Consider the following 26,435-nt stretch of genomic DNA (forward strand, 5'->3'; position numbering starts at 1 on the left):
TTATGGCGATATCTCGAAAAGGCGTCCACCTATAGAACTTAGCCCCACGCCCTTTTGAAATAATCATTCATTTGATACCCATATCGTACAAACATATTCTAGAGTCACCCCTGGTCCACCTTTATGGCGATAACCTTCCTTACTTGTTTCTTATATTTTTTCCTCAGTGTTTTTTGCACTCCCTCCTAAAACAGCTTGTAACAAGGCTGCCTTTCGTAATTCAATAATATGTATTCTATCTAAGTAATGTAACATACCTGCAATTATTCTATCTAAGCAATATGTAATAATACCGGCAATGTAATTTACTACTACTTAGAACATGTCTGTAAATGTACATTTTATGTTAAGCTGCAACACTACTTTAACATTTTCTCTAAATTTTGCCTAAATTCATTTTGCCGATCATTTTTGAATTCAATTGGCTTCGAACTTGCGAAGAGGAAGGTTCTCGTCCAAAATTGCTTCGGACAGTGCTTAACTTGAAACAAAGTCGAAGTTTGTGTGTATACATGTGACGCTCTCATCCGACATTGCTTGGGACAGTGTATTGCATGCACACGCACACACATTATTCACAAACGTTTAACATACGTATACTAAATCGCCAGAACGTTTAATTCTACAATAAATGCATAAATTAATTTAATATACAATAAATATCTACTCTGTAATGTACATCCATTTTTTTGTTATAATAAATCGTATTGAGTTTTGCTGAAATGAACCTGGATAAATTATTTTCTTCGTTCGAACCTAAACCACAATATTACATTGGCGCCCAACTTTGAGACCAGCAATTCAGAAGACGAGACAGAAAAAAAATGCCTACATTTTCTGAGGCACAATTTGCACACACTTTGGAAGTAATCGCAGGTGGCAATAAATGTGGTTCTTTCACAAAATGTACAGCACGTTTCCTTGGACAGCGAGACCCGTCGGCAGTTGAAGAGTTCGTATCAGCTATCATCATGTATAATGATATCGAACAAATTTCTGATGCGGATGCCTTGCGTGGAATGCCACTGTTGTTGGAGGATTACGCAGCGACATGGTGGATCGGCGTGAAAGATACCGTGTCTGTTTTTATACTCAGTTGAGCAGAGCTCACAGAGTATATTAAGTTTGATTGGATAACGGTTGGCTGTACAGGTATAAAGGAATCGAGATAGATATAGACTTCCATATATCAAAATCATCAGGATCGAAAAAAAATTTGATTGAGCCATTTCCGTCCGTCCGTCCGTCCGCCCGTTAACACGATAACTTGAGTAAATTTTGAGGTATCTTGATGAAATTTGGTATGTAGGTTCCTGAGTGCTCATCTCAGATCGCTATTTAAAATGAACGATATCGAATTATAACCACGCCCACTTTTTCGATATCGAAAATTTCGAAAAACCGAAAAAGTGCAATAATTCATTACCAAAGACAGATAAAGCGATGAAATTTGGTAGGCGAGTTGAACTTATGACGCAGAATAGAAAATTAGTAAAATTTTGGACAATGGGCGTGGCAAAAATCGGAGAAGGACCACGCCCACTTTAAAAAAATTTTTTTTAAAGTAAAATTTGAACAAAAAATTTAATATCTTTACAGTATATAAGTAAATTATGCCAACATTCAACTCCAGTAATGATATGGTGCAACAAAATACAAAAATAAAAAAAAATATTAAAATGGGCATGGCTCCGCCCTTTTTCATTTAATTTGTCTAGGATACTTTTAATGCCATAAGTCGAACAAAAATTTACCAATCCTTTTGAAATTTGGTAGGGGCATACATTTTATGACGTTAACTGTTTTCTGTGAAAATGGGCGAAATCGGTTGAAGCCACGCCCAGTTTTTATACACAGTCGTCGGTCTGTCCTTCCGCATGGCCGTTAACACGATAACTAGAGCAAAAATCGACATATCTTTACTGAACTTAGTTCACGTACTTATCTGAACGCACTTTATCTTGGTATAAAAAATGAACGAAATCCGACTATGACCACGTCCACTTTTTCGATATCGAAAATTACGAAAAATTTAAAAAATGCCATAATTCTATACCAAATACGAAAAAAGGGATGAAACATGGTAATTGGATTGGTTTATTGACGCGAAATATAACTTTAGAAAAAACTTTGTAAAATGGTTGTGACACCTACCATATTAAGTAGAAGAAAATGAAAAAGTTCTACAGGGCGAAATAAAAAACCTTTGACATCTTGGCAGGTACTACATAAATAAATAAATTATCCAACAGATGATGGTCTGGGTCACCCTGGTCCACATTTTTGTCGATATCTGGAAAACGCCTTCACATATACAACTACCAACACTCCCTTTTAAAGCTCTCATTAAAACCTTTAATTTGATGCCAATATCGTACAAACACATTCTAGAGTCACCCCTGGTCCACCTTTATGGATATCTCGAAAAGGCGTCCACCTATAGAACTAAGCCCCACGCCCTTTTGAAATAATCATTAACACCTTTCATTTGATACCCATATCGTACAAACAAAGTCTAGAGTCACCCCTGGTCCACCTTTATTGCGATACCTCGAAAAGGCGTCCACCTATAGAACTACCACCACTCCCTTTTATAACCCTCATTTATACCATTAATTTGATACCCATATCGTACAAACATATTCTAGAGTCACCCCTGGTCCACCTTTATGGAGATATCTCGAAAAGGCGACCACCTATAGAGCGAAAGCCCACTCCCTTTTAAAAATACTCATTAACACCTTTCATTTGATACCCATATTGTACAAACGCATTCTAGAGTCACCCCTTATCCAAATTTTTTGGCGATATCTCGAAAAGGCGACCACCTATACAACTACCGCCACTCCCTTTTAAAACCGTCATTTATACCATTAATTTGATACCCATATCGTACAAACAAATTCTAGAGTCAACCCTGATCCACCTTTATGGCGATATCCCTAAATGGCGCCCACCTATAGAACTATGGCCCACTCCCTCATAAAATACTCTTTAATGCCTTTCATTTGATACACATGTCATACAAAGACATTCCAGGGATTCCCTCCTACATGGTTATTTTCCCTTATGTTGTCACCATAGCTCTCAACTGAGTATGTAATATTCGGTTACACACGAACTTAACCTTCCTTACTTTTTTCTTATATTTTTTCCTCAATTTTTTTTGCACTCCCTCCTAAAACAGCTTGTAACAAGGCTGCCTTTCGTAATTCAATAATATGTATTCTATCTAAGTAATGTAACATACCTGCAATTATTCTATGTAAGCAATATGTAACATACTTGCAATGTAATATACTACTACTTAGAACATGTCTGTTAATGTACATTTTATGTTAAGCTGCAACACTATTTTAACATTTTCTCTAAATTTTGCCTAAATTAATTTTGCCGATCATCAATTCAGAAGACGAGACAGAAAAAAAATGCCTACATTTTCTGAGGCACAATTTGCACAAACTTTGGAAGCAATCGCAGGTGGCAATAAATGTGGTTCTTTCACAAAATGTACAGCACGTTTCCGTGGACAGCGAGGCCCGTCGGCAGTTGAAGAGTTCGTATCAGCTATCACCATGTATAAGCATATCGAAAAAATTTCTGATGCGGATGCCTTGCGTGGAATGCCACTGTTGTTGGAGGATTACGCAGCGACATGGTGGATCGGCGTGAAAGATACCGTGTCTGTTTTTATACTCAGTTGAGCAGAGCTCACAGAGTATATTAATTTTGATTGGATAACGGTTGGTTGTACAGGTATAAAGGAATCGAGATAGATATAGACTTCCATATATCAAAATCATCAGGATCGAAAAAAAATTTGATTGAGCCATGTCCGTCCGTCCGTTAACACGATAACTTGAATAAATTTTGAGGTATCTTGATGAAATTTGGTATGTGGGTTCCTGAGCGCTCATCTCAGATCGCTATTTAAAATGAACGATATCGGACTATAACCACGCCCACTTTTTCGATATCGAAAATTTCGAAAAACCGAAAAAGTGCAATAATTCATTACCAAAGACAGATAAAGCGATGAAATTTGGTAGGCGAGTTGAACTTATGACGCAAAATAGAAAATTGGTAAAATTTTGGACAATGGGCGTGGCACCGCCCACTTTTAACAGAAGGTAATTTAAAATTTTGCAAGCTGTAATTTAGCAGTCGTTGAAGATATCATGATGAAATTTGGCAGGAACGTTACTCCTGTTCCTATATGTATGCTTAAAAAAATTAGCAAAATCGGAGAAGGACCACGCCCACTTCAAAAAAAAATTTTAAAGTAAAATTTTAACAAAAAATTTAATATCTTTACAGTATATAAGTAAATTATGTCAACATTCAACTCCAGTAATGATATGGTGCAACAAAATACAAAAATAAAAGAAAATTTCAAAATGGGCGTGGCTCCGCCCTTTTTCATTTAATTTGTCTAGGATACTTTTAATGCCATAAGTCGAACAAAAATTTACCAATCCTTTTGAAATTTGGTAGGGACATAGATTTTATGACATTAACTGTTTTCTGTGAAAATGGGCGAAATCGGTTGAAGCCACGCCCAGTTTTTATACACAGTCCTCCGTCTGTCCTTCCGCATGGTCGTTAACACGATAACTAGAGCAAAAATCGACATATATTTACTGAACTTAGTTCACGTACTTATCTGAACGCACTTTATCTTGGTATAAAAAATGAACGAAATCCGACTATGACCACGCCCACTTTTTCGATATCGAAAATTACGAAAAATTAAAAAAATGCCATAATTCTATACCAAATACGAAAAAAGGGATGAAACATGGTAATTGGATTGGTTTATTGACGCGAAATATAACTTTAGAAAAAATTTTGTAAAATGGTTGCGATACCTACCATATTAAGTAGAAGAAAATGAAAAAGTTCTACAAGGCGAAATAAAAAACCCTTGAAATCTTGGCAGGTATTACATATATAAATAAATTAGCGGTATCCAACAGATGATGGTCTGGGTCACCCTGGTCCACATTTTGGTCGATATCTGGAAAACGCCTTCACATATACAACTACCACCACTCCCTTGTAAAACTCTTAATACCTTTAATTTGATACCAATATCGTACAAACACATTCTAGAGTCACTCCTGGTCCACCTTTATGGTGATATCTCGGAAAGGCGTCCACCTATAGAACAGTCCCACGCCCTTTTGAAATAATCATTAACACCTTTCATTTGATACCCATATCGTACAAACATATTCTAGTCACCCCTGTTCCACCTTTATGGCGATATCTCGAAAAGGCGACCACCTATAGAACGAAGGCCCACTCTCTTTTAAAAATACTCAGTAACACCTTTCATTTGATACCCATATCATACAAACAAAGTCTAGAGTCACCCCTGGTCCACCTTTATTGCGATACCTCGAAAAGGCGTCCACCTATAAAACTAAAGCCCACTCCTTTTTAAAATACTCATTAACACCTTTCGTTTGATACCCATATTGTAAAAACGTATTCTAGAGTCACCCTAAGTCCACCTTTATGGCGATATCTCGAAAAGGCGACCACCTATACAACTACCACCACTCCCTTTTATAACCCTCATTTATACCTTTAATTTGATACCCATATCGTACAAACAAATTCTAGGGTGATCACTGGTCCACCTTTATGGAGATATCTCGAAACGGCGTCCACCTATGGAATTAAGGATTACTCCCTTTTAAAATACTTATTAACACCTTTCGTTTGATACCCATATTGTACAAACGCATTCTAGAGTCACCCCTGATCCACCTTTATGGCGATATCTCGAAAAGGCGACCACCTATACAACTACCACCACTCCCTTTTAAAACCCTCATTTATACCATTAATTTAATACCCATATCGTACAAACAAATTCTAGAGTCAACCCTGATCCACCTTTATGGCGATATCCCTAAATGGCGTCCACCTATAGAACTATGGCCCACTCCCTCATAAAATACTCTTTAATGCCTTTCATTTGATACACATGTCATACAAACACATTCCAGGGATTCCCTCCTACATGGTTATTTTCCTTTATGTTGTCACCATAGCTCTGAGTATGTAATGTTCGGTTACACCCGAACTTAACCTTACTTAAGCTGGAGACATTGGTGCTTTATCGGTAACCTTTTAACAGCTGATTCGACCAACCTTATGAGAATCAATGCAATCGATTATTGGTGCCGCTAAGGTCGTAACCGTATCGTAGCCAACCAATTGGGTTTTGGTTTATTGTCGTAACGATAAACAGCTGATTACGTTAGCGATACGGATACAGCGATATGACATACGGCACCAATGACTCCAGCTTTACTTGTTAAAGATGCTATTGAGCTTATACGCAATACGTTTTCGCCTCCACTGCCCGATTGGACAATTTTTCTAAATATATTTGACACGAAGCAACAACAACGTGAATCGACGGATAGTTTTATTTGTAGGAAACGGTTATTGTTTTCGTAATTGACGGATACCCTCAGCAGAAGTACAGATAAATATGGTATACGGCCTCTTGTCTATGAAGATTAGAGAGCGCGTGACCCGTGAACAATTTTCAACGTTTGACGAATTAATATCCCCCATTGTCGAGATGCTGAAATGATCTTGGCTGAAGTAAAACAGCTTACGAATGCAACGTCCGACAAAAGTGAATTTGTAGAAGGGCAAAAGAGATGCTCGCTTTGTAGATTGCGTGGCCATACTGTAGATGTTTGCCTCAAAAAACAAAAGCAGCAACAGTCGCAGATAGCGCAAAAACCAAAAACAAAATAATAACAGATAAATATGGTATACGGCCTCTTGTCTATGAAGATTAGAGAGCGCGTGAGCCGTGAAAAATTTTCAACGTTTGACGAATTAATATCCCGTTGTCGAGATGCTGAAATGATCTTGGCTGAAGTAAAAGAGCTTACGAATGCAACGTCCGACAAAAGTGAATTTGTAGAAGGGCAAAAAAGATGCTCGCTTTGTAGATTGCGTGGCCATACTGTAGATGTTTGTCTCAAAAAACAAAAGGAGCAACAGTCGCAGACGGCTCAAAAACCAAAAACAAAATAATAACGCAAGTGAAAGTGCAAGATCGTCCAAGCGCACAGCAGCTTTTTCATGCTATGGCTGTGCCGCACCAGGCGTACACCGCGCTAATTGCCCGAAATGCTCCGGGTGTATTAAGGAAAGTCCTCAACCATTGTCGCTAAATTACGTGACCACCACTCCCGTTGGTAGCTCCCTTCCGGCAGTTTGTTATAAAATGTTTCAGTTGGAAGGTGAAGCTCTGTTCGATACAGGAGCAAAAATAAGTGTTGAAAGTTCAAGCTTGAAAAATATTTTAAGCAGTAAAGGGTGCGTATTCCAGGAAGTCCTAGCAGACCTTTTTTCGGCAGATGGTACCACCACTACTCAAAGAGTACAATCCACGATTTGCGATATAAATATAGGTAATCGTGTGCGTTTCGTTTGATATCCTTACCAAATGCTGCAGGTAATTGGACGCTTATCGGATCAGATTTTATGGAGCAAGCGGGTATTGTCTTAAATATGGGGCAACGCTTCTGGTGACTTCGCTAAGCCTAACAACAACCACCAAATATTCGCCATAGATGTCGTTGGTGAACACGTAAAAGCAAATCAGCTGTCTCCTTCCAAAGTTTTGAGAGAATATTCAAACTTTATAAAACGAGCCAATGAGTCCAAAGAAAGCACAAGTAATGCTGAACCTCCAGAAACTTGTCCAGAGAGAAACTATGGGCCGCGCACAAAAGGAATGCGTGCAAACGACAACGATTGCTCACCACGTTCGGTGCGGAATATATTTACCGGTTGGAGAGATCACTCCCGAAAATACTTCTAGGCTGTTTGCACCACCGATAAAAATCAAGAAACCGTTGGAAGGCTACGAAAAGCAAATCGTCGAGGAAATATTTCCTTTGTATATGGTCCAAGTCAATGAAAACCACAATAAAGGTAGTAGTCTAACGACAGAGCAGAAATTGGAATTAAAAATGTTACTTCATAAAAGCGCAGATGGCCTTACTCCGAATAGATACAGGCAAACATCTTCCAGTTGCCTTACCACCATACCGCATATCGGAAAAACGTAAAGAAGTGTTGAAACATGAGGTCGATAAAATGCTGGAAATCGGAGTTATTGTCGAGTGTGAGTCACCGTGGGCAGCTCCAGTAGTAATGGTTCCGAAAAAGACAGGTGGAATCCGCATCTGTATCGACTATCGGGAATTGAATGCTATCACCAAAGCAGATCGGTACCCATTGCTTCGCATTGATGATTTACTACACGCAGCTAAAGCCACAAAGTTCATTCAACTTTAGATTTACAGTCCGGATACTGGCAAATTGGTGTTGAAAAATAGGACCAGGGCAACACTTTTTTTGTTATAATAAATCGTATTGAATATTGCTGAAACGAACATGAATGAATTATTTTCTTCGTTCGAACCCAAACCACAATATTACAAGCTTCAGTACTGGTGTAAGTGTGTAAACTAAATATGTTCCAAAAAACTAACGAAGTACAAGAAGAATACAACCTAGTTCATTAAAAACAAACGAGCTAGAGCTAGTTTGTTTTTCGATAGGGTTTTTTGGGATTCAGCGGTTTTTCTTAATTTTTTTGACAAATGAAAATTTTATCTTTATTTTGAAAATTTTGTGTACACATATGTAGCGAAAATCAACGTTCTTGTGAAAAAAAACAACCAACCCATCGTGTAATATTTATTCGGCTATATTTTCATAGTTTTATTGTAAAAAAATTTTATGAAAAATGAAATGAAAGAAGTCAACAATAACATGTCAAACTTATTCATTTTGTGGGTAATATTGGTCTCCATTGCTCTCGTTTGTAACTGTTTTTGCATTTTGACTTTCCGATAAAGTTTCGTCAGTATTTTAAGCTTGGAATCCAAGCAAAAATAAAGCAGGTCATATAGGTATAGCTTAGATATTAAGAAGTACAAGGCCCTGTGTGGGAGTGGTGGCTGAATTTAAAAGTAATGCAACATGTTACTGCTTGTCACTGTAAATATATGTATTGTCAAAAATAATAATAATAAATAATTTCTTTACCTTTTACTTCGTATTTGCAGGCAGCTATGGCGATAATCTCAAAGTAAAGTATCCCGACGAATATGATCTCGTAATCCGGCTAAAGTTACCAGAAATTCACAGAATAATTGTTGTAAAAGATCACAAAGTTCCAGGAAACGTAATACTAGATTTGACTGAGGTCCTTCAAACCATTTCAAATCAAACGCAACATGTTAAAACTCATAAAGTATTGAAAAAATGTGTAAATGAGCATAATCTTCTTTCAATACGACTATTGCAAAGCTGGTTAGAGGGTCGTTTTACAAAAGCATTACAAGACCTACATAGTCAAATTGTATTTGAAGGAACTGTATCAGCTATTACATACAGGAAGCAGGGTCCAGCGCATACAATTTTTATAAAAACCCCGTATAAATATTCAGTTGATTTTGTTCCGGCGATTGTTTTATGCCCCTCTCAAGCGATAACCTATGTTACAGGAAGTTGGGACGCTATTCCCAAACCGATTAAAGATGTGCCTAATGTTATTTCATTTCGGGCATCTTATGATTGTCTAGAAAACGAGTTGATAAATGATAAAAAGACATTAAAGAATGCATTGAGGATTATGAAAAAATTTCGAGATAGACACCAAAACATGAGCAACTTAAAAAGCTACTATATAAAAACTTTATTTTTATGGAGAGCAGCCAAGGAGTCGACATTTTTTTGGAGTCAGCCGATAAGTTGTGTTGTAATAGCAGTAAGTCTTATAGGGTATTCTTTCTCTCTTGAAACCATGCCAACGTGGAAAGTTTTCCATTAAAATGTCGAAAAGTTTTCTACACCCAACTACAAGCATGGTTGGTTAATTTATAATTTCGACAATAATGTGAAAAATTTAAATTTTGTTAAAGAGACCACAATTTTTGTGAGCGGTAGCTTCTTAAAACATTTCATTGTATAAAATATACATTTTATGTTTCATCTCCTTCGCTAATTCCATGGTCAAAGGAAAGTGTTTGTGTAAATGGTGCGTTCCACGTGTATGTTACATTTAATCTAGAAAAGGTGGAAAATGTTCTACGATTTGCAGGTATTCTAGACTGAGAGAAATTTCCTTTAGAAATGAATAATAAGAAAGCGCACTCACATGGTGGAATCACCAGGTGAAGTAAATAGAAAAAGACAGAAGATGTATGCAATGTGAAACGGTGCAGGTGAATTTTCAACTGCCAGAACCGGTAAAATATTTATACCCATTGAAAAAAGATGTGGCAGCTTAATTCTGACACCTAACGCCAATACAAAAGGAGATACTAAGGCCCAGTGAGAGATTAAATTACTCGCTCGGAGCGGCTGGGGATTTTTCCGTCCAAGGGCTGTCATTTCAGTGTAACCCCATTTAATTTTTTGCGTCCCTCCCACAAACTGTCATCTTCCACGCAGATCCTTGCAGCGGGACTGCGCAATACTCTCCTGCTCCGGGAAGGTATCGAATCCAATCCGGGTCCTTCTCCCGACCTCGGTCCTGAGAAATGGTTTTGCTGCGTTTGCCGGAAAAGAATCTTTTTAGGACGGTCATGCTCTTGCCAGTGTGTCACGTGCAAAGGATAGTTGCATTGTACTGATTGCTCTGGGCTAGATCCGAAAACCCGACGTCATCGTAACTTTTATAAATCGTTTGTGGCTCCTTTCTGTTCACACGCAAGGGCGTCCCGTAGTCTACGCCTCAGGATAACATTGGCATCTGACCATTTGCTTATACTCATTTCGCTCGAGCGAACCGCCGACTTTATCGTAACCGAAAACCGCACTTTCATAAACTTTAAGAAATGAAAGAGGGATGAGTACAAATCCTTTACAGGCAATCGCTTTGCTGCCCTCCCTATCCCGACTGATGCTCGCCAAGGAGAACGTGCTTTCCGCAAGGTCATTGAATCGTTTTACTCCCGCCGGAAGAAGTGCTCTCGGATGCGAAAAAACGAGCGAGCGCCTGTTGCCGACAATATATAATGCATTCTACGGTTGACAAAGTTAGACGGCGGGCCAACAGACGCACACATAATCATAAACACAGCGCGTCCCCAATTACCATCACCGCCAAAGAGATTGAGGATGCCATCGGTCATGCTAAACCATCTAAAGCAGTGGGCCCAGAAGGCATAGCCATGTCGACGCTTACAAACCTAGGTAAAGAGGGATTTAAATATCTAGCACATGTCTTCAACCTGCCCCTTTCCACCTTTGTTATCCCCGAAAAATAGAAAATGGTCAAGGTGGTCCCGCTACTAAAGCCTGGGAAACCAGCTAAAATAGGAGATTATTATCGCCCGATATCTCCCCTATCGCCAGTAGCCAAGACACTTGAAGCCATTTTGCTCCCCTACTTTAAATCAAATTTGCAACTAAACTGAGCCAACTGCCATAAGTATACAGAAAAGTTTCGGATTAAAGCAAAACCCCCACCATAGGACAGTTCTCGTTGCGCTAGACCTGTCAAAAGCTTTTGCTACGGTCAACCAAGGCACGTTACTGCAAGACCTGGATGGGTCTCCCCTTCCCCCAAGTCTTAAAAGGTGGACCGCAAATTATCTGTCTGGTCGGCAAGCCTCGGTTCAATTCAGGAAAGCAACATCCAAACCAACAAGAATTAAACAAGGGGTGCCACCGGGTGGTGTCCTATCCCCACTTTTGTTTAACTTCTACATATCAAAGCTATCTTCACCACCAGAAGGAGTCACTATCGTTTCCTACGCCGATGACTGCACAATAATGGCCACAGGCCCAGCCCCACAGATCGATGAGCTTTGTAAGCTATCTGCCTGTTCTCTCCAGTTTATTCGCCTCGCGAAACCTGACATTGTCACCGACTAAATCATCGGCGACCTTATTTACAACATGGATGTCCCAAATGTCGACCATTTCGAACATCCACGTCAATGGCACCACGCTACCGACTTTCTTACACCCCAAAATCTTGGGTGTGACGTTCGATCAGGATCTACATTTTGGAGAGCATGCAACCGCAATTGTACCGAAAATCCAGAGCCGTAATAAAATCCTCAAATCTCTTGCCGGCAGTACTTGGGGTAAATATAAAGGACTCATTACCACTTACAAAGCAATTGGCCAGCCGATTGCATGCTAAGCGTCCCCGATATGGTCGCTAAGCCTAAAGGCTACTTACTGGAAGAAAATACAGGCCTGCCAAAATACCGCCCTCAGAACCGCAACAGGCTGTCTTCTTATGTCCCCAGAACAACATCTACATAACTAGGCGAGAATACTCCCCATAAGGGAGAGAAATGAAATGCTAACCAAACAGTTTCTGTTGAATACTAAGAAACCATGGCATCCCAACAGATATATGATTGATGAGGCTACACCGCCCAGGGGCTTAAGGGGTCATTTCCGTAAGCATTATGAGGAAATGCGGCACCTGAGAACACAACCGTATGAAGCTAAAAAGCACAAGCAGGTCCTCAGTGAAATCCAAAAACAGTGGTCGGACCTCTAAGCCAGGAATTTCGCGGTGAATCCAGTACTTAAAGAACAATACGCAAAACAAGCAGAGGAGGAACGCACTCTCCCTAGGGAAAAGCGCGTCACTCTAGCTCAACTTCGATCTGGGTACTGTAACAGGTTAAACTCTTACCTATCCAGAATCAACCCCGACATACAAAACATATGTCCTGCTTGCAATGTGTCTCCACATGACAACAACCATCTCTTTAACTATATTGTGGAACCAACGCCTCTAACACCCCTCTCATCATGGTATACCCCTGTTGAAACAGAAAGTTCCCTTGGACTCCCGTTAGAGGACATTCTTGACAATTTGCGATTGGTCGTACCTATTGCATGGGGCGAAGCGCTGCTACAACAACAACAACAAGATTACTAATAATATAGAATAAAAATTAAAAGTTCAAATTTTGCCACTTAAACTTTGATGAGCAGTAAAGTTCAATGCATGTAGACTGGGCGCAATTGCAGTTCAATCTTTCAATCAAAACCGGACATAGATTGAGTTGTCATCAATATTTGTGGTACTTATGTAACCCCGTTACTGGGTTGAACTTCACTGCTTTTGTGGCACTTGAATGAGAAATAGTTTAACCGACCCACTTGAAAGTGACCTTACATATTTCCAACGGCTTTGTTGATTTATCGTTATAAATTGGAGGTAAAACATATCTGCTCCTAATGTGTATTAAAAACAAGATCCCAAAGTAAGCTAGACGTCGAAAAGCTTCAATCGCAACAGACTGCCAATGATTTCGCAACTCGACTCTCACACCTGCTCTCTGAGAGCACAACTCATCCTGAAGGAATACGGACGCAGTGGGAGCATATCTCCAAAGCACTTCGTACTGCCGCCGAGGAAAAAATTGGTTACCGGCGGCCATGAGAAAACAACTGGTACGATGAAGAATGCCGCGTTGCAACCGAAAGAAAAGACGTTGCCTACAGGGCTACGTTAAAAGCGAGCGCAACAAGAGGAGTGTGTGAACGCTATCGTGAGTTGAAAAGGGAAGCGAGACGCCTTTTCAGGAAGAAAAAAGCAGAAGCAGAAAGGCGTGAGTGCGAGGACAGACGGAAGCTTTTAAGACCGGGGCAAACTCCTGTAGGAACGAAAATGGCGACCTTGTAACTGATGTCCAGATAGTGCTTAGATTATGGAGGGAACACTTCTCTGCTCTCCTAAATGGAGGCAGCGATTCACCGCGCAGATATGACGAACCCGATCCCGCAATCGATGGTGATGGAATATATGTCCCTCAGCCCGATTATGGAGAAGTTAGAATAGCAATAACCAGATTGAAAAACAACAAGGCCGTGGGGGGCTGACGGATTGCCTGCGGAGCTATTCAAGTACGGCGGAGAGGAGTTGGTAAGGCGCATGCAGCAGCTTCTTAGCAAAATATTGGCGGACGACTGCATGCCCGACGATTGGAATCTAAGTGTTCTTTGCCCAGTCCACAAGAAGGGGATACTGCAAAATGCACCAACTATCGTGGAATCAGCCTTTTTAATATCGCATATAAGGTCCTTTCAAGTGTATTGTGCGAAAGATTGAAGCCCACCGTGAACCGGCTGATTGGACCTTATCAGTGCGGCTTCAGACCTGGTAAATCTACCATCGACCAGATTTTCACAATGCGCCAAATCTTGGAAAAAACCCGTGAAAAGAGAATCGACACACATCACCTCTTCGTCGACTTTAAAGCCGCCTTCGACAGCACGAAAAGGAGCTGCCTATATGCCGCTATGTCTGAGTTTCGTTTCCCCGCGAAACTTACACGGCTGTGTAAAATGACGTTGAGCAACACCAGCAGACCAGTCAGAACTGGGAAGGACATCTCCGAGCCGTTCGAAACTAAATTAGGTTTCAGACAGGGTGACCCCCTATCATTATATTTTATTAATTTGGTGCTGGAGAAAATTATACTAGCTGCAGAACTTAACCGCACTGGAACAATATTCTATAAAAGCGTGCAAATACTGGCATATGCTGATGACATTGATATCATCGGCCTAAATACCTGCGCTCTTAGTTCTGCTTACTCCAAAATGGAAGAAGATGCGGTAAAGATGGGTTTGATGGTGAATGAGGACAAAATGAAGTACCTGCTGTCATCGAGCGAAGAGTAAGTGCATACGCGCCTTGGCAACCACGCTACTGTTGGCAGCCATAATTTCGAAATAGTAAAAGACTTCGTTTATTTGGGAACCAGCATCAACACTAGCAACAACATCACCACTGAAATCCAGCGAAGAATCAATCTTGCCAAAAATTGCTACTTTGGACTAGGTAGGCAATTGAAAAGTAAAGTTCTCTCTCGGCGAACGAAAACCATACTCTACAAGTCACTTATCGTACCCGTCCTGCTATATAGGTCAGCAGCACGGACCATGACTACAGCAGATGAAGCGGCTTTGGGAGTGTTCGCGAGAAAAGTTCTTCGAAAGATTTATGGACCTCTACACTTTGGCGATGGCGAGTACCGAAGAAGATTTAATGATGAGCTGTACAAGACATACGAAGACATCAACATAGTCCAGCGAACTTAAACGCAGCGGCTGCGCTGGCTAGGCCATTTTATGCGAATTAAAGAGGATGCTCCGGCCAAGAAAGTGTTTCTATCGGAACCCGCCTATAGAAGCAGAGATCGAAGGCGGCCCCACTCCGTTGGAAGGACCAGGTGGAAAACGATTTAAACTCCCTTGGTGTGCCCAATTGGCGCCCTTGGGCGGAGCGAAGGAGCGACTGGCCCACCTTCTTGGACGGCCATAACCGTTTAGACGGTTAAGCGCCAATGAAGTAAGTAAGTAAGTAAGTCGGGCTAATACCACTGAACATTCCTTTAAATGTTTGGGGGCTGACTTTAAGGTAAAAGCAGCAAAAGAGACAACAGTAACGATGATTATTATATTCGGAATGTCATTTTTGGGGGTCTTATTGTAGGAATGACAATAACATTCCTCGAAAGTCTTGGGTAGTGCTGCCCAAAGGAAACCCCTTGGTTCGACCAAAACAATTTGTTTTTACAAAGACTTGTACTACTAATTTGTACATTTCCTCCTAAAAATGCAAAAAAGCAACACTTTTTTGGGGACAACTTTTTTAGATAGCTGACTGACAGAGCAAGGCAACTAACGTCTTACTTCACGTGGTTATTACACCATGCTCACTCAAATAATAGGAGCTTAAATGAAACAATTTTCATAATGCGTTTTCCAGTTTTGCATGAGTTCCTACATACTTTTCGTGAGTGGCTCTAATGTATTATGTGTTTGCCTTATACCAAAAAAGCTTTAGGAAATCACTAAGCTCTTTTATAAGGGTACTCACAGACCGTTTTATTTTAAATATGTTTAAATTTATCACAATAGCATATCGAAACTGTGAGCATTCCTTTATATGTCAACGTGTTACTATTGACAATTCGAAGTCATTTAAATATATTTTCCGTTTTGTTTTTAGTTTTAACTTTTATTGAAATTTTCAGAACGCCCATTGTTAAAAAATTCAATGAGTGTTTTGTGTTTATGTATTGTAACGAATTTTGGGAAATTCCGCATATTTGAAACCTTCTGCTAACGTTCGAATCGCTAAACTTTTGAATAAATCACTCCAATATTCAGTGTTGCAAACTGTTCTTTATTTAGATTACTTTGGGAGTAGTACTTCACAATTATACTTCACAACCAACAGCGTGCTTAAATCAAAACTGATTAGTCATTCCTCAGCTTGCGCAGCTTTTATACTCTCTGTTGCCTCGTCCGCATATTTCTCCAAAGGTCTAGACGTTTCACCTTCTATAATTGTTGTATCTCCTGCTTTGCAACTTGGTTATATGCGTGTGTATGTGCAGGGCCGTAGAGAGTAAATCCCGGGACTAAACAATTTACGGCCCCCTATAAAAAATTCACTAATGCATTTGGTTAATTTGAATTAATGGCGTCTCATTCATGAATCATTATTGGTGGATTACATCAAAAAACTTTTTTGCCACATCAACTAAATGATTTTTGGACTAAGAGCTGAAAATAAAATTAACACAGAATATTTACTATTTATAATTTTTTATTGTAACGTAGAAATAAAATTCTCTTTTAACAGCCACATTTTGTTTCAAATAATCTTTTCTAGTTATTTGGTAACATTTTAGTAGATTTCTGATATGATTATAAATTTGAATTAGAAGGTTCGGATATAAATGAGTGGCTTTTCTTGCTTTTGTCGCTCTAAAATTTATTATAATAATATCAAAATTTAACTGTCTTGCCAAAACAGATGCAACACAAAGCATGGCGCGTCCTGAAACTCGCTCTGGAGATGAACGCGATCTACGAAAGTTTTTGATTCTTGCAAGGACGCTGAAAAAACGTTCTGCACTAGCTACAGTGACAGGTTAAGTGCAAAAGTTACGTAAAGCAACACAAATGTTGAGGAAAATTTTACAGAGATTTTGAACATAGATGGCATTTAGCAATTCCAGTGGTGACAGACCTTTATCAAAATTTGCTTCAAAAATGTGTTTTAAGTGAATTATTTCGCATTCTAACGTTTGGGAAAAGTCCGACCTATATTTTTCGACAAATTTTGCTGCGCTCGCCCCAACCGTAGTTTCATCCATGTCTTCAAGTTGCGACAAAATGGAAAACGTCTCGTTAAAATTTCTCATAGGTGCAAATCCTTCAGTAATGCCAGTGATTATCGAATCAACGATCACAAAGAATGTATTGTTTTTGAAATCAGACTCTGGATCATCAGAAAAACTGTTTTGCATTCGTTTAAAATTGTTTCCCATTGGTTCCTGCTCAATTTCAAATCAGCTAATAAGGCATCTAAATGTCGGACCTCAACAACTATGGTGGCGTCTCCAGCTCGGAGTACGACGTTTATTTAATTAATGGTAGTCAGTATTTTGAACCAAATTGAGGACAGCAAGATACATTCGAACTTGTTTATGTACTTGATAATGCCGGTAACATCTCCGTATGCTTGTGCAGTTAAATTTAGCTTAAGTAATGCGTTTAGTGCTTGTGTTAATCCTGGAACATCGTTTGCGAATGGTCTGATTGCCCAATTCTAGTGTCCGAAAGACTGTGAAGAGAGGTCGGTACATTTTTTTTGAGGATGTCCCATCGTTGTAGACTGCTGCTGAAAATAGTAAAACATTTTTGTACAACTCCGAAGAAAATAATTGCAGCCGTACAATATTCTGTAGCATCAACACCGCATAAATTGAGACTGTGGGTTGCACAACGCGAGTAATCAGCATTCGATTTTTTGTCGAGAATATGACGTTGTGCTCCGTTGTTAGCTCTTTTCATATCGGCACCGTTCTCGTACCCTTGTGCACAACAATCTTTTAATGGGATTTCATGTTGACCTAGAGTATGGCAAATTAAATCAGCGATTTCCTGACCAGTTTTTTGGTTACAATTAGAGCTTACGATTTCTGGAACTTGTTCGAAAAGAGATTTTTCGCGAGTCTCGCCTTCTATCCACAATGTCCACAAAACTACAAGTAAAAACACCGAAATGCCAATGCAGCGACTTAATTGAAAGTCGAGAAGATCGCGAGTATTAAGAGTATTTCGAGATTCGAGAATCTCGCGAGAAGCCGTGTTCTCGATGTCTCGTTAAAAAAATAAAATATTGTGAACAAAATTATATGTATAATAAATATGTTTTGAGATAAGTGTCATTGGAAAGCAATAAAATCAAGTAAGAAGTCACAATAAAACCAAGTGTATAAATACTGTCCATACAGCGATTAAGTTTATGTCTAGAAATTCGCGAGAGTTTTCGATTTCTCGGGTCTCGAAAATCTCGCTTGTGTTCGAGAGGAAATCGTAAGCTCTTTTTAAAATCCACGAAAGCCAAAAACCGTTCTTGAATTGTAAAATTTGTTGCTCTCGAATTGAAATGGAGGTAGTGTAGCGCAAAATGAACGTAGTCTGTTCAACGTGACTGGCATCAGGTGTAGCATCAAATACTTGGCTTTCTTGCGTTGATCTAATATAGTTTCCCTCAGGTGTTTTGCATTTATAAAGCGTTTTGAGTCAGCTGCCAAATGAAATATTTATTCTTAAATTTTAAGGAAAAGGACTTTTCAAAATGTTTTTCACACTTCACTATAATCTTAAAACGAAATGCAGATATTCGTTGCTTTTGAAATTCGGCTTAAAAATTGCACATGGAACAACTAAAGACTGTCCTGATTTAAAAAATGTCTTAGTACCTCTAAATCGCGGGCTCCCTCAGAAACCTCGGGCCCGGGGGGGACATTTGTTGGAACCGGCCGGATTGGACCACTATAGGGTATATCCTCCATACAACCGATTTTTCAGAAAAAGAGGATTTTTGTCATATCTTCCTCAATTTATCAGATTGAAGCTTCAAACTTCACCATATGCTCTTGTATATTGCACATATTTTTGTCTGAAAAAATGAATGAGATCGGTTGTATATATAGCATATATCCCCCACAACCGATTGTTCAGATAAGATACTTTTCGTAATTACTGCCCCAATTTAAGAGCTAGAGGCTTCAAATTTCAACGAATGCTTACGTATATAGCATATATTGTTGTCTGAAAAAATCATAGAGATTGGTGGTATATACATGTAGTATATATCTCGTACAACCTATTGCTCAGATAAGAAACTTTTTGCAATTTCTGCCCCATTTTACCAGCTAGAAGCTTCAAATTTCACCAATTGCTTACGTATATAGCATATATTTTGTGTTGTGAAAAAATCACAGGGATCGGTGGTATATATAGTATATACCCCATATAAACTGTCATTTTTGCCCCTGTTTTACGGCTAGAAGCTTAAAATTTCAACAAATTTCATCAAATACTTACGTTTTTGTCGTATATTGTTGAAATACGTAATTCTTATTCATAGTTTTTACATGCAGACCACAAAAAACCTGAAACTTTGCATCCTCACACAAAGTACCTACCTATTTTTTTATTTTATATTTGTCTTAAAAATCGCTTAGGTATGCACATCTGTTCACTATATATTTTTTATGTTATACAGCCGATTATTTGGAGGTTACGAATTAAGATTATTGTTCAGTTCCATTCATGAAAAGTATGAAGTCTTCGACACAGCCGAAGGCAGTCCCGTCCTTACTTGTTTTGACAACATTCGGCCACAGGCGACTTAGCTTAACAATAATATTCTCATTTCTGCTATTCAATAAGTTTTGCCAACCCTAAGACTCAATAACGAAAAGACAAATGATATCTTTGTCGATTTTGACAAGTTACAATTGCCGTGGTGTTTTATACGAAAATTGCATTTGAGTTGGTGACGAAAGTTTGTCGTAGAACGCAACTACAAATAACGCAAGAGTGGCCTTGCTGGTGGACGTCATTCTGTAAAAATTTAAAATAAGGCAGAAAAAGTTCAAATAATATAAAGAAACTTAACTGCACAAAATTTGTAGCGCGAACAAATTCTTAGTTGTTTTTTCTCAATTCCTCCTTAATTTTTTCGTAAGTTTTGACATTTCGTTACCTGAGATACACTTTTTTTCTCTCGGGATTTTTCGGGATTATCCAGACGGTGTTATTTTTGAGTTTTAATTAAAAAATAATTGTGTAACCTAAATTCATACCCGTAGTTAAATATACATATTTATTCAGTCCAATGTTTTAAAAATAATTCAAAACAAATTTTATAAACAAATACAAAATTTTAAACAAAAATAAATAATTTGTCTTGTACACTTTAACAAAAGTGTTACATATGAAACCAACCGGTATTTCTATAAATGTTTTTAAAAGTAATTTAGAGTAAACTTGCTATGTTAAACGATATACAAGCATACATTTATAAGCTTACTAGCCTTTACCCGCGGCCCCGTCCGTAAGGAGAAAATAAAATATATGGGCCATTCACGATAGCCTGCTTCTAATGTATTTTATTTTTGTAATAGAGTAAAAAAAAAAATAACTAAATGAGCTGAAAACCTGAAAGGCACGCTTACGTGAATAGTACAATACAGTTTTTTCGAATTAACAAAATACATTTTGTTTTTAAGTTAAAATAACTGACAAGGGTGAAGGAATTACTATTCAAAGAACAAAGGAGTGGAACCACAATTAGCTAAAACCAAAGAGAATTTAGATGACAATAGTGTTGCTTTTTCGGGTATTTAGTTGGTTAAAATATTACAAAATAATTATAGTTGTAACAGTTCGTTACAGGATTCATTAAAAAAACTCAAAAATAGAACTAAAAAGCTGTGTTAGATATTAACGATGAAACGTACCGAATTTTAATTACGAATAATTTGCACCAAATCCATGGTCATAAAATCTCATAATTTAAAAAGGCATGTGTGCTGAACTACCTGTTTCTTGAGCTAGCGGGTCTTGAAATGATCCCGAAAGGGTTCCAAGATGATACCAAATTACTCCCGAAATGATCACGACGGAATCCCGGACAAATCTCGAAAGCCATCCAGAAATTATCCTTGAGGGGTCCTCAAATGATCCATAAATAATCCAGAAGAAGTCACGAAATTACCCTAACTGGATTCCGAACGGATCTCAAAAACCATGCACAATTGATCCCGGAAGGGTCTCCGAATGATCCCGACATAGTCCAGAAAAAGTAACGAAATGACCCCTACGGCACCCCGGACGGATTCCGAAAACCATCCAGAAGTGATGTCAGAAGGTTCCCATAATGATCCCGAAAAAGTCCCGAAATTATCCTGATGGGGTTCCAAAAACTATACAGTAATGATCCCGGAAGGGTCCCAAAAAGATCCCGAAAAAGTCAGGAAATGACCCTGACGGGATCCAGGACTGATCACGAAAACCATCCAGAAATGTTGCCGGAGGGTCCCCTATTGATCCCGAAATAGTCTAGAAAAATTCCCGAAATGATTTTGATGCGATCCTGGACGGATACCGAAAAATATAAAGAAATGATGCCGGAAGAACCCCAAATGATTCCGAAAAAGTCCCGAAATAACCCTGACGAGATCCCGAAAGCCATCCAGAAATGAAACCGGAAGGATCCCCAAATGGCCCCGGAATAGCCCAGAAAAAGTCACGAAATGACCCCAAAAACCATCCAGAGATGATCCCGAAATAGTTCCGAAATGACTCTGATAGGATCCCGGCAGGATCCCGAAAACCATCCTGAAATGATGCCGGAAGGGTCCCCAAATTATCCCGAAAGAGTCCCGAAATAACCCTGACGGGATCCCGAAAACCAACCAGAAATGAAGAGGATCCCGGACGGATCCCGAAAACTATCCAGAAATGATCCCTGAAGAGTCCCCGAATATTACCAAAATAGTTCCGAAAAAGTTCTGAAATGAAACCATCCAGATATGATCCCCAAGGAGTACCCAAATAATCACGAAATCACGGAAACTTATATTAGACCTAGTTTACATATAAAGTTGTTGTTGTTGTTGTAGCAGTGCTTCGCCCCACCTAATAGCTGCGACCGATCACAAATTTTCATCAATATCCTCTAACGGGAGTCCAAGGAAACTTGCTGTTTCAACAGGGGTGTACCATAATGAAGGGGGTGTTAGAGGCGTTGGTTCCACATTACAATTAAAGAGATGGTTGGTGTCATGTGGGGACACATTGCAAGCGGGACATACATTTTGTATGTCGTCGTTGATTCTGTATAGGTAAGAGTTAAGTCTGTAAGAGTATCCAGAACGAAGTTGAGCTAGAGTGACTCGCATTCCCCTGGGGAGTATGCGTTCCTCTTCCGCAAGTTTTGGGAACTGTTTTTTGAGTACTGGATTCACCGGGCAATTGCTGGCATAAAGGTCCAACGCCTGTGTGTGGAGTTCACTGAGGACCTGCTTGTGTTTTTTTGCTTCATACGCCTGAGTTCTCAGGTGCCGTATTTCCTAATAATGCTTACGAAGATAACTCCTTAAGTCCCTAGGCGGTGTTGGCTCATCAATCAGATGTCTGTTGGGATGCACAGGTTTCTGGGTATTCAACAGGAACTGTTTGGTTAGCATCTCATTTCTCTCCCTGATGGGGAGTATTCTCGCCTCATTATGTAGATGGTGTTCTGGGGACATAAGAAGACAGCCCGTGGCGGTTCTGAGAGCAGTATTTTGGCAGACCTGCAGCTTCTTGCAGTGAGTGGTTTTAAGGCTTGGCGACCATATAGGGGACGCGTAGCATGCAATCGGCTGGCCAATTGCTTTGTATGTGGTAATGAGCGCTTCCTTGTCTTTTCCCCAAGTACTGCCAACAAGGGATTTGAGGATTTTATTGCGGCTCGGGATTTTCGGTACAATTGCGGCTGCATGCTCACCAAAATGTAGATCCTGATCAAACGTCACACCCAAGATTTTGGGGTATAGGACAGTCGCTAGCGTAGTGCCATCGACGTGGATGTTCAAACTGGTCGACATTTGGGACGTCCATGTTGTAAATAAGGTCGCTGAGGATTTAGTTGGTGACAATGCCAGGATTCGCGAGGTGAAAAAACTGGAGAGATCAGGGAGGTAGCCGTTTATTCTGTTGCAAAGCTCATCGATCTGTGGGCCTGGCCCTGTGGCGAGATATCGGGCGATATGACTCCTCTATGTTAGCTGGTTTCCCAGGCTTTAGTATCGGGACCACCTTGGCCATTTTCCGTTTTTCGGGAATGACAAAGTTGGAAAGAGGCAGGTTGAAGACATGCACTAAATATTTGAAACCTATTTCCCTATGCTTTTAAGCATCAGCATGGCTATGCCGTCTGGGCCCACTGCTTTGGATGGCTTAGCATGCCCCACCTCCTTGGCGGTGATGGTAATTGGTGACGCGCTGAATTTATGTTTATGTGCGTGTCTGTGGGCCCTCCGTCTATCTTTGTCGACCATAGAATGCATTATATATTGTCGGCAGAAAGCGCTCACGCATTTTTTCTCATCCGACAGCACTTTATCGCCAAAGGCAATGGAAACTTTGTCATTGTGTCTAGACGGATTCGATAGGGACTTTACGGTGGACCAGAGTTTACCTACACCGGCAGAGAGGTTACAATCGCTTAGGTGCTCCTCCCATTTCGCCCGCTTGTGTTCATCCACAAGCAATCTGATGCGTTGGTTTATATCCCTTATTTGGGGGTCGCCGGGATGGAGCTGTCTTATAAGTTCACGTTCTCTCGCTAAATTTTCGGCCTCCGCCGGAAAGTGGGGTAGAATTTCGGGAACTCTACCGGCGGGAATGAAGCGAGCCGAGGCGGATTCAATGACCTTGCGGAAAGCACGCTCCCCTTGGCGGGCATCAGTCGGGATAGGGAAGGCAGTAAAGCGGATGTCTGTAAAGGATTTGTATTCGTCCCACTTTCCTTTTTTAAAGTGTATGAAAGTGCGTTTTTCTGTGACGATGAAGTCGGCGGTACGCTCGAGCGAAGTAAGTATAGGCAGGTGGTCAGATGTCAATGTTATCATCTGCTGCCAGTTGACGCAGTTTACGAGTTTTGCGCTCACGATTGATATATCCGGCGAACTGTGACAGCTTCCTACCTTACGTGTGGGAGCGTCTCCGTTTATTGTGCAGAACGTCGTTTCTTCTATTTGATCCGCCAACATCTCACCCCTACTGTCCGCCCGCAAGTTTGAATGCCATAGATCGTGATGGGCATTGAAATCGCCTAAGATAATGCGATTGTTGCCAGTGAGTAAGGCGCTGATGTTGTGGCCCTGGAACTGGACGCCCTTGGGTAAGCATTTGGGGTACCCGGTGTATTTGGGTATTCGGCCTGGCAACATGGCGCAATGAAGCCTGTCGGGGGGTTGCCGTCGCGGAGACCAGCACATCTTAGAAAGTACACCGTCCATGGCAGGAACTGCATTGGGCGGATGTCGCAAACATATATATTCTGTGCTGGCAAATGGTGCAAAGGGAGGTAGGAATAATAGTTTGTTTCCCTGACCTACACAATTGCTGCCGGAAAAGAGGGGGGGGGGGAATACGGGGGCAAGGGCTGATGCTCGGAATTGGTCCCGACTCTACTACGGAGATTGTAGGTATGAGTGGGAGCAGCCGTATGAGTTGGTGGCGCCGTGGGGCTGCTGGAAGGTAGTGGTGGGGCGCTAAGGCGTAGAATACGAGACGCCCTAGGACGTGAACAGCAAGGGGCCACAAAATATTTATAGAAGCTACGTGGACGTCTGGTTTTGGGATCTAGCCCAGAACAATCTGTCCGATGCAACCATCCCCTACACGAGACACACTGACAAGAGTATGACCGTCCTAAAAAGATTCTTTTCCGGCAGATGCAGCCAAACCATTTCTCAGGACCGGGGTCAGGAGACGGACGGATTGGGTTCGATACCTTCCTGGAGCAAGAGAACATGGAGCAGTCCCGCGCAAGGAGCTGCTGGGAGGATGACAATTTGTGGGAGGGACGCAACAAATTAAATGGGGTTACACTGAAATGACAGTCCTTGGTCGGGAAAAATCCCGAGTCGCTCCGGTACGTAGAACCGGCTGCCTTGAAATTACAGAAGGGTTGAAGAAACTGATTGAAATTTGAGCAATTTTATAAACATATAAAGTGATTATCTTCCTTTCCGTACTTAACTTTTAATCGTTAATTATAAAACTAGAGTTCCCATATAAATCGGTAATTATGAACGAATTTTGGAGGTACAAAATAAAAGAGACACTTGAAAATTTTACAGAAAATAATCCAGTTTCCAGGAGCGGAACGATTTGTTAAGGCATGTGTAAACGTGGTCTTACGTTTACTTTGCTTGTTGGGAAAATTCAGCCATTTCAAATAAAATCAAATGTAGGGCGCCTTCGAAGAGATTTTAGGCCGAGCTTCTCATCCAATTTGCGTCGTGCTCCTTTTAAGTTTTCCTACAAATTGGCGGGATGGGACCTACTTGTTTTATGCCGACTCCGAACGGCATCTGCAAGCAGGTGAGTTTTCACTGAGAGCTTTTCATGGCAGAAATACACTCGGAGTGCTTGCCAAACACCGGCGAGGGCTTAGAAAAATTTTCTTCCTCAACATCTGCAAAGCGGATCGAAGAGGGAAATATAAGTACTGCAATTCCATCTACCACCGGCCACCGTGGTGTGATGGTAGCGTGCTCCGCCTATCACACCGTATGCCCTGGGTTCAACTCCCGGGCAAAGCAACATCAAAATTTTAGAAATAAGATTTTTCAATTAGAAGAAAATTTTTCTAAAGCGGGGTCGCCCCTCGGCAGTGTCTGGCAAGCGCTCCGATTGTATTTCTGCCATGAAAAGCTCTCAGTGGAAACTCATCTGCCTTGCAGATGCCGTTCGGAGTCGGCATAAAACATGTAGGTCCCGTCCGGCCAATTTGTAGGGAAAAATCAAGAGGAGCACGACGCAAATTGGAAGAGAAGCTCGGCCTTAGATCTCTTCGGAGGTTATCGCGCCTTACATTTATTTTTTTTTTATTTTAATTCCATCTACCTCAAAAGCTGTAATACAGAGAAACAAAGACACAAGACACAGAGAAGAAGATGTGCGAAGCAATCCCTGACTGAGGCACTACTACCAATCGGCAGATCGAAAGGTGGAGATCCGTAGAAGGGACTTGATTGGTATTATGATCAAAATTATACATGATGAAACAAATAAAAAATATTTAATAAACCGCTTCCAGCTTTTGAAACAGCTGGATAGTAAAATGGGGTTAAACTGATGACCTGCACCAATAACGCGACTTTAGAATGGCTGCAAAGAGTTGTTTTAGACCTTCAAAAACAAGAGGGAGCAAGGTTGAAGGTGGTGGATTGAGCACGTACCAAAGGCGAAAGTAGCAGAAAGAGACAAGATCATAGGCGTCGAGGCGGCAGTGTTTTAAGTATAAAAAC

The 26,435-nt window shown here is 40.4% G+C and overlaps 1 protein-coding gene across 4 annotated transcripts in view; it reads left to right on the forward strand.

Annotated features, from left to right (window-relative positions):
* The window catches only part of LOC137244210 (cyclic GMP-AMP synthase-like receptor), a 276,654-nt gene that overhangs the window by 58,212 nt on the left and 192,007 nt on the right, over positions 1-26,435 (forward strand). For 2 of the 4 annotated variants that reach the window (XM_067772894.1, XM_067772893.1), the window contains exon 2: positions 9,117-9,820. In XM_067772894.1, the coding sequence (XP_067628995.1) occupies positions 9,117-9,820 (704 nt within the window). The remainder of the gene's footprint in view (positions 1-9,116; positions 9,821-26,435) is intronic. The other 2 variants (XM_067772896.1, XM_067772895.1) reach the window with 1 other exon arrangement.

Source organism: Eurosta solidaginis, chromosome 3, assembly GCF_040869045.1.
Source record: "Eurosta solidaginis isolate ZX-2024a chromosome 3, ASM4086904v1, whole genome shotgun sequence".
In the NCBI taxonomy this organism is placed as follows: domain Eukaryota; kingdom Metazoa; phylum Arthropoda; class Insecta; order Diptera; family Tephritidae; genus Eurosta; species Eurosta solidaginis.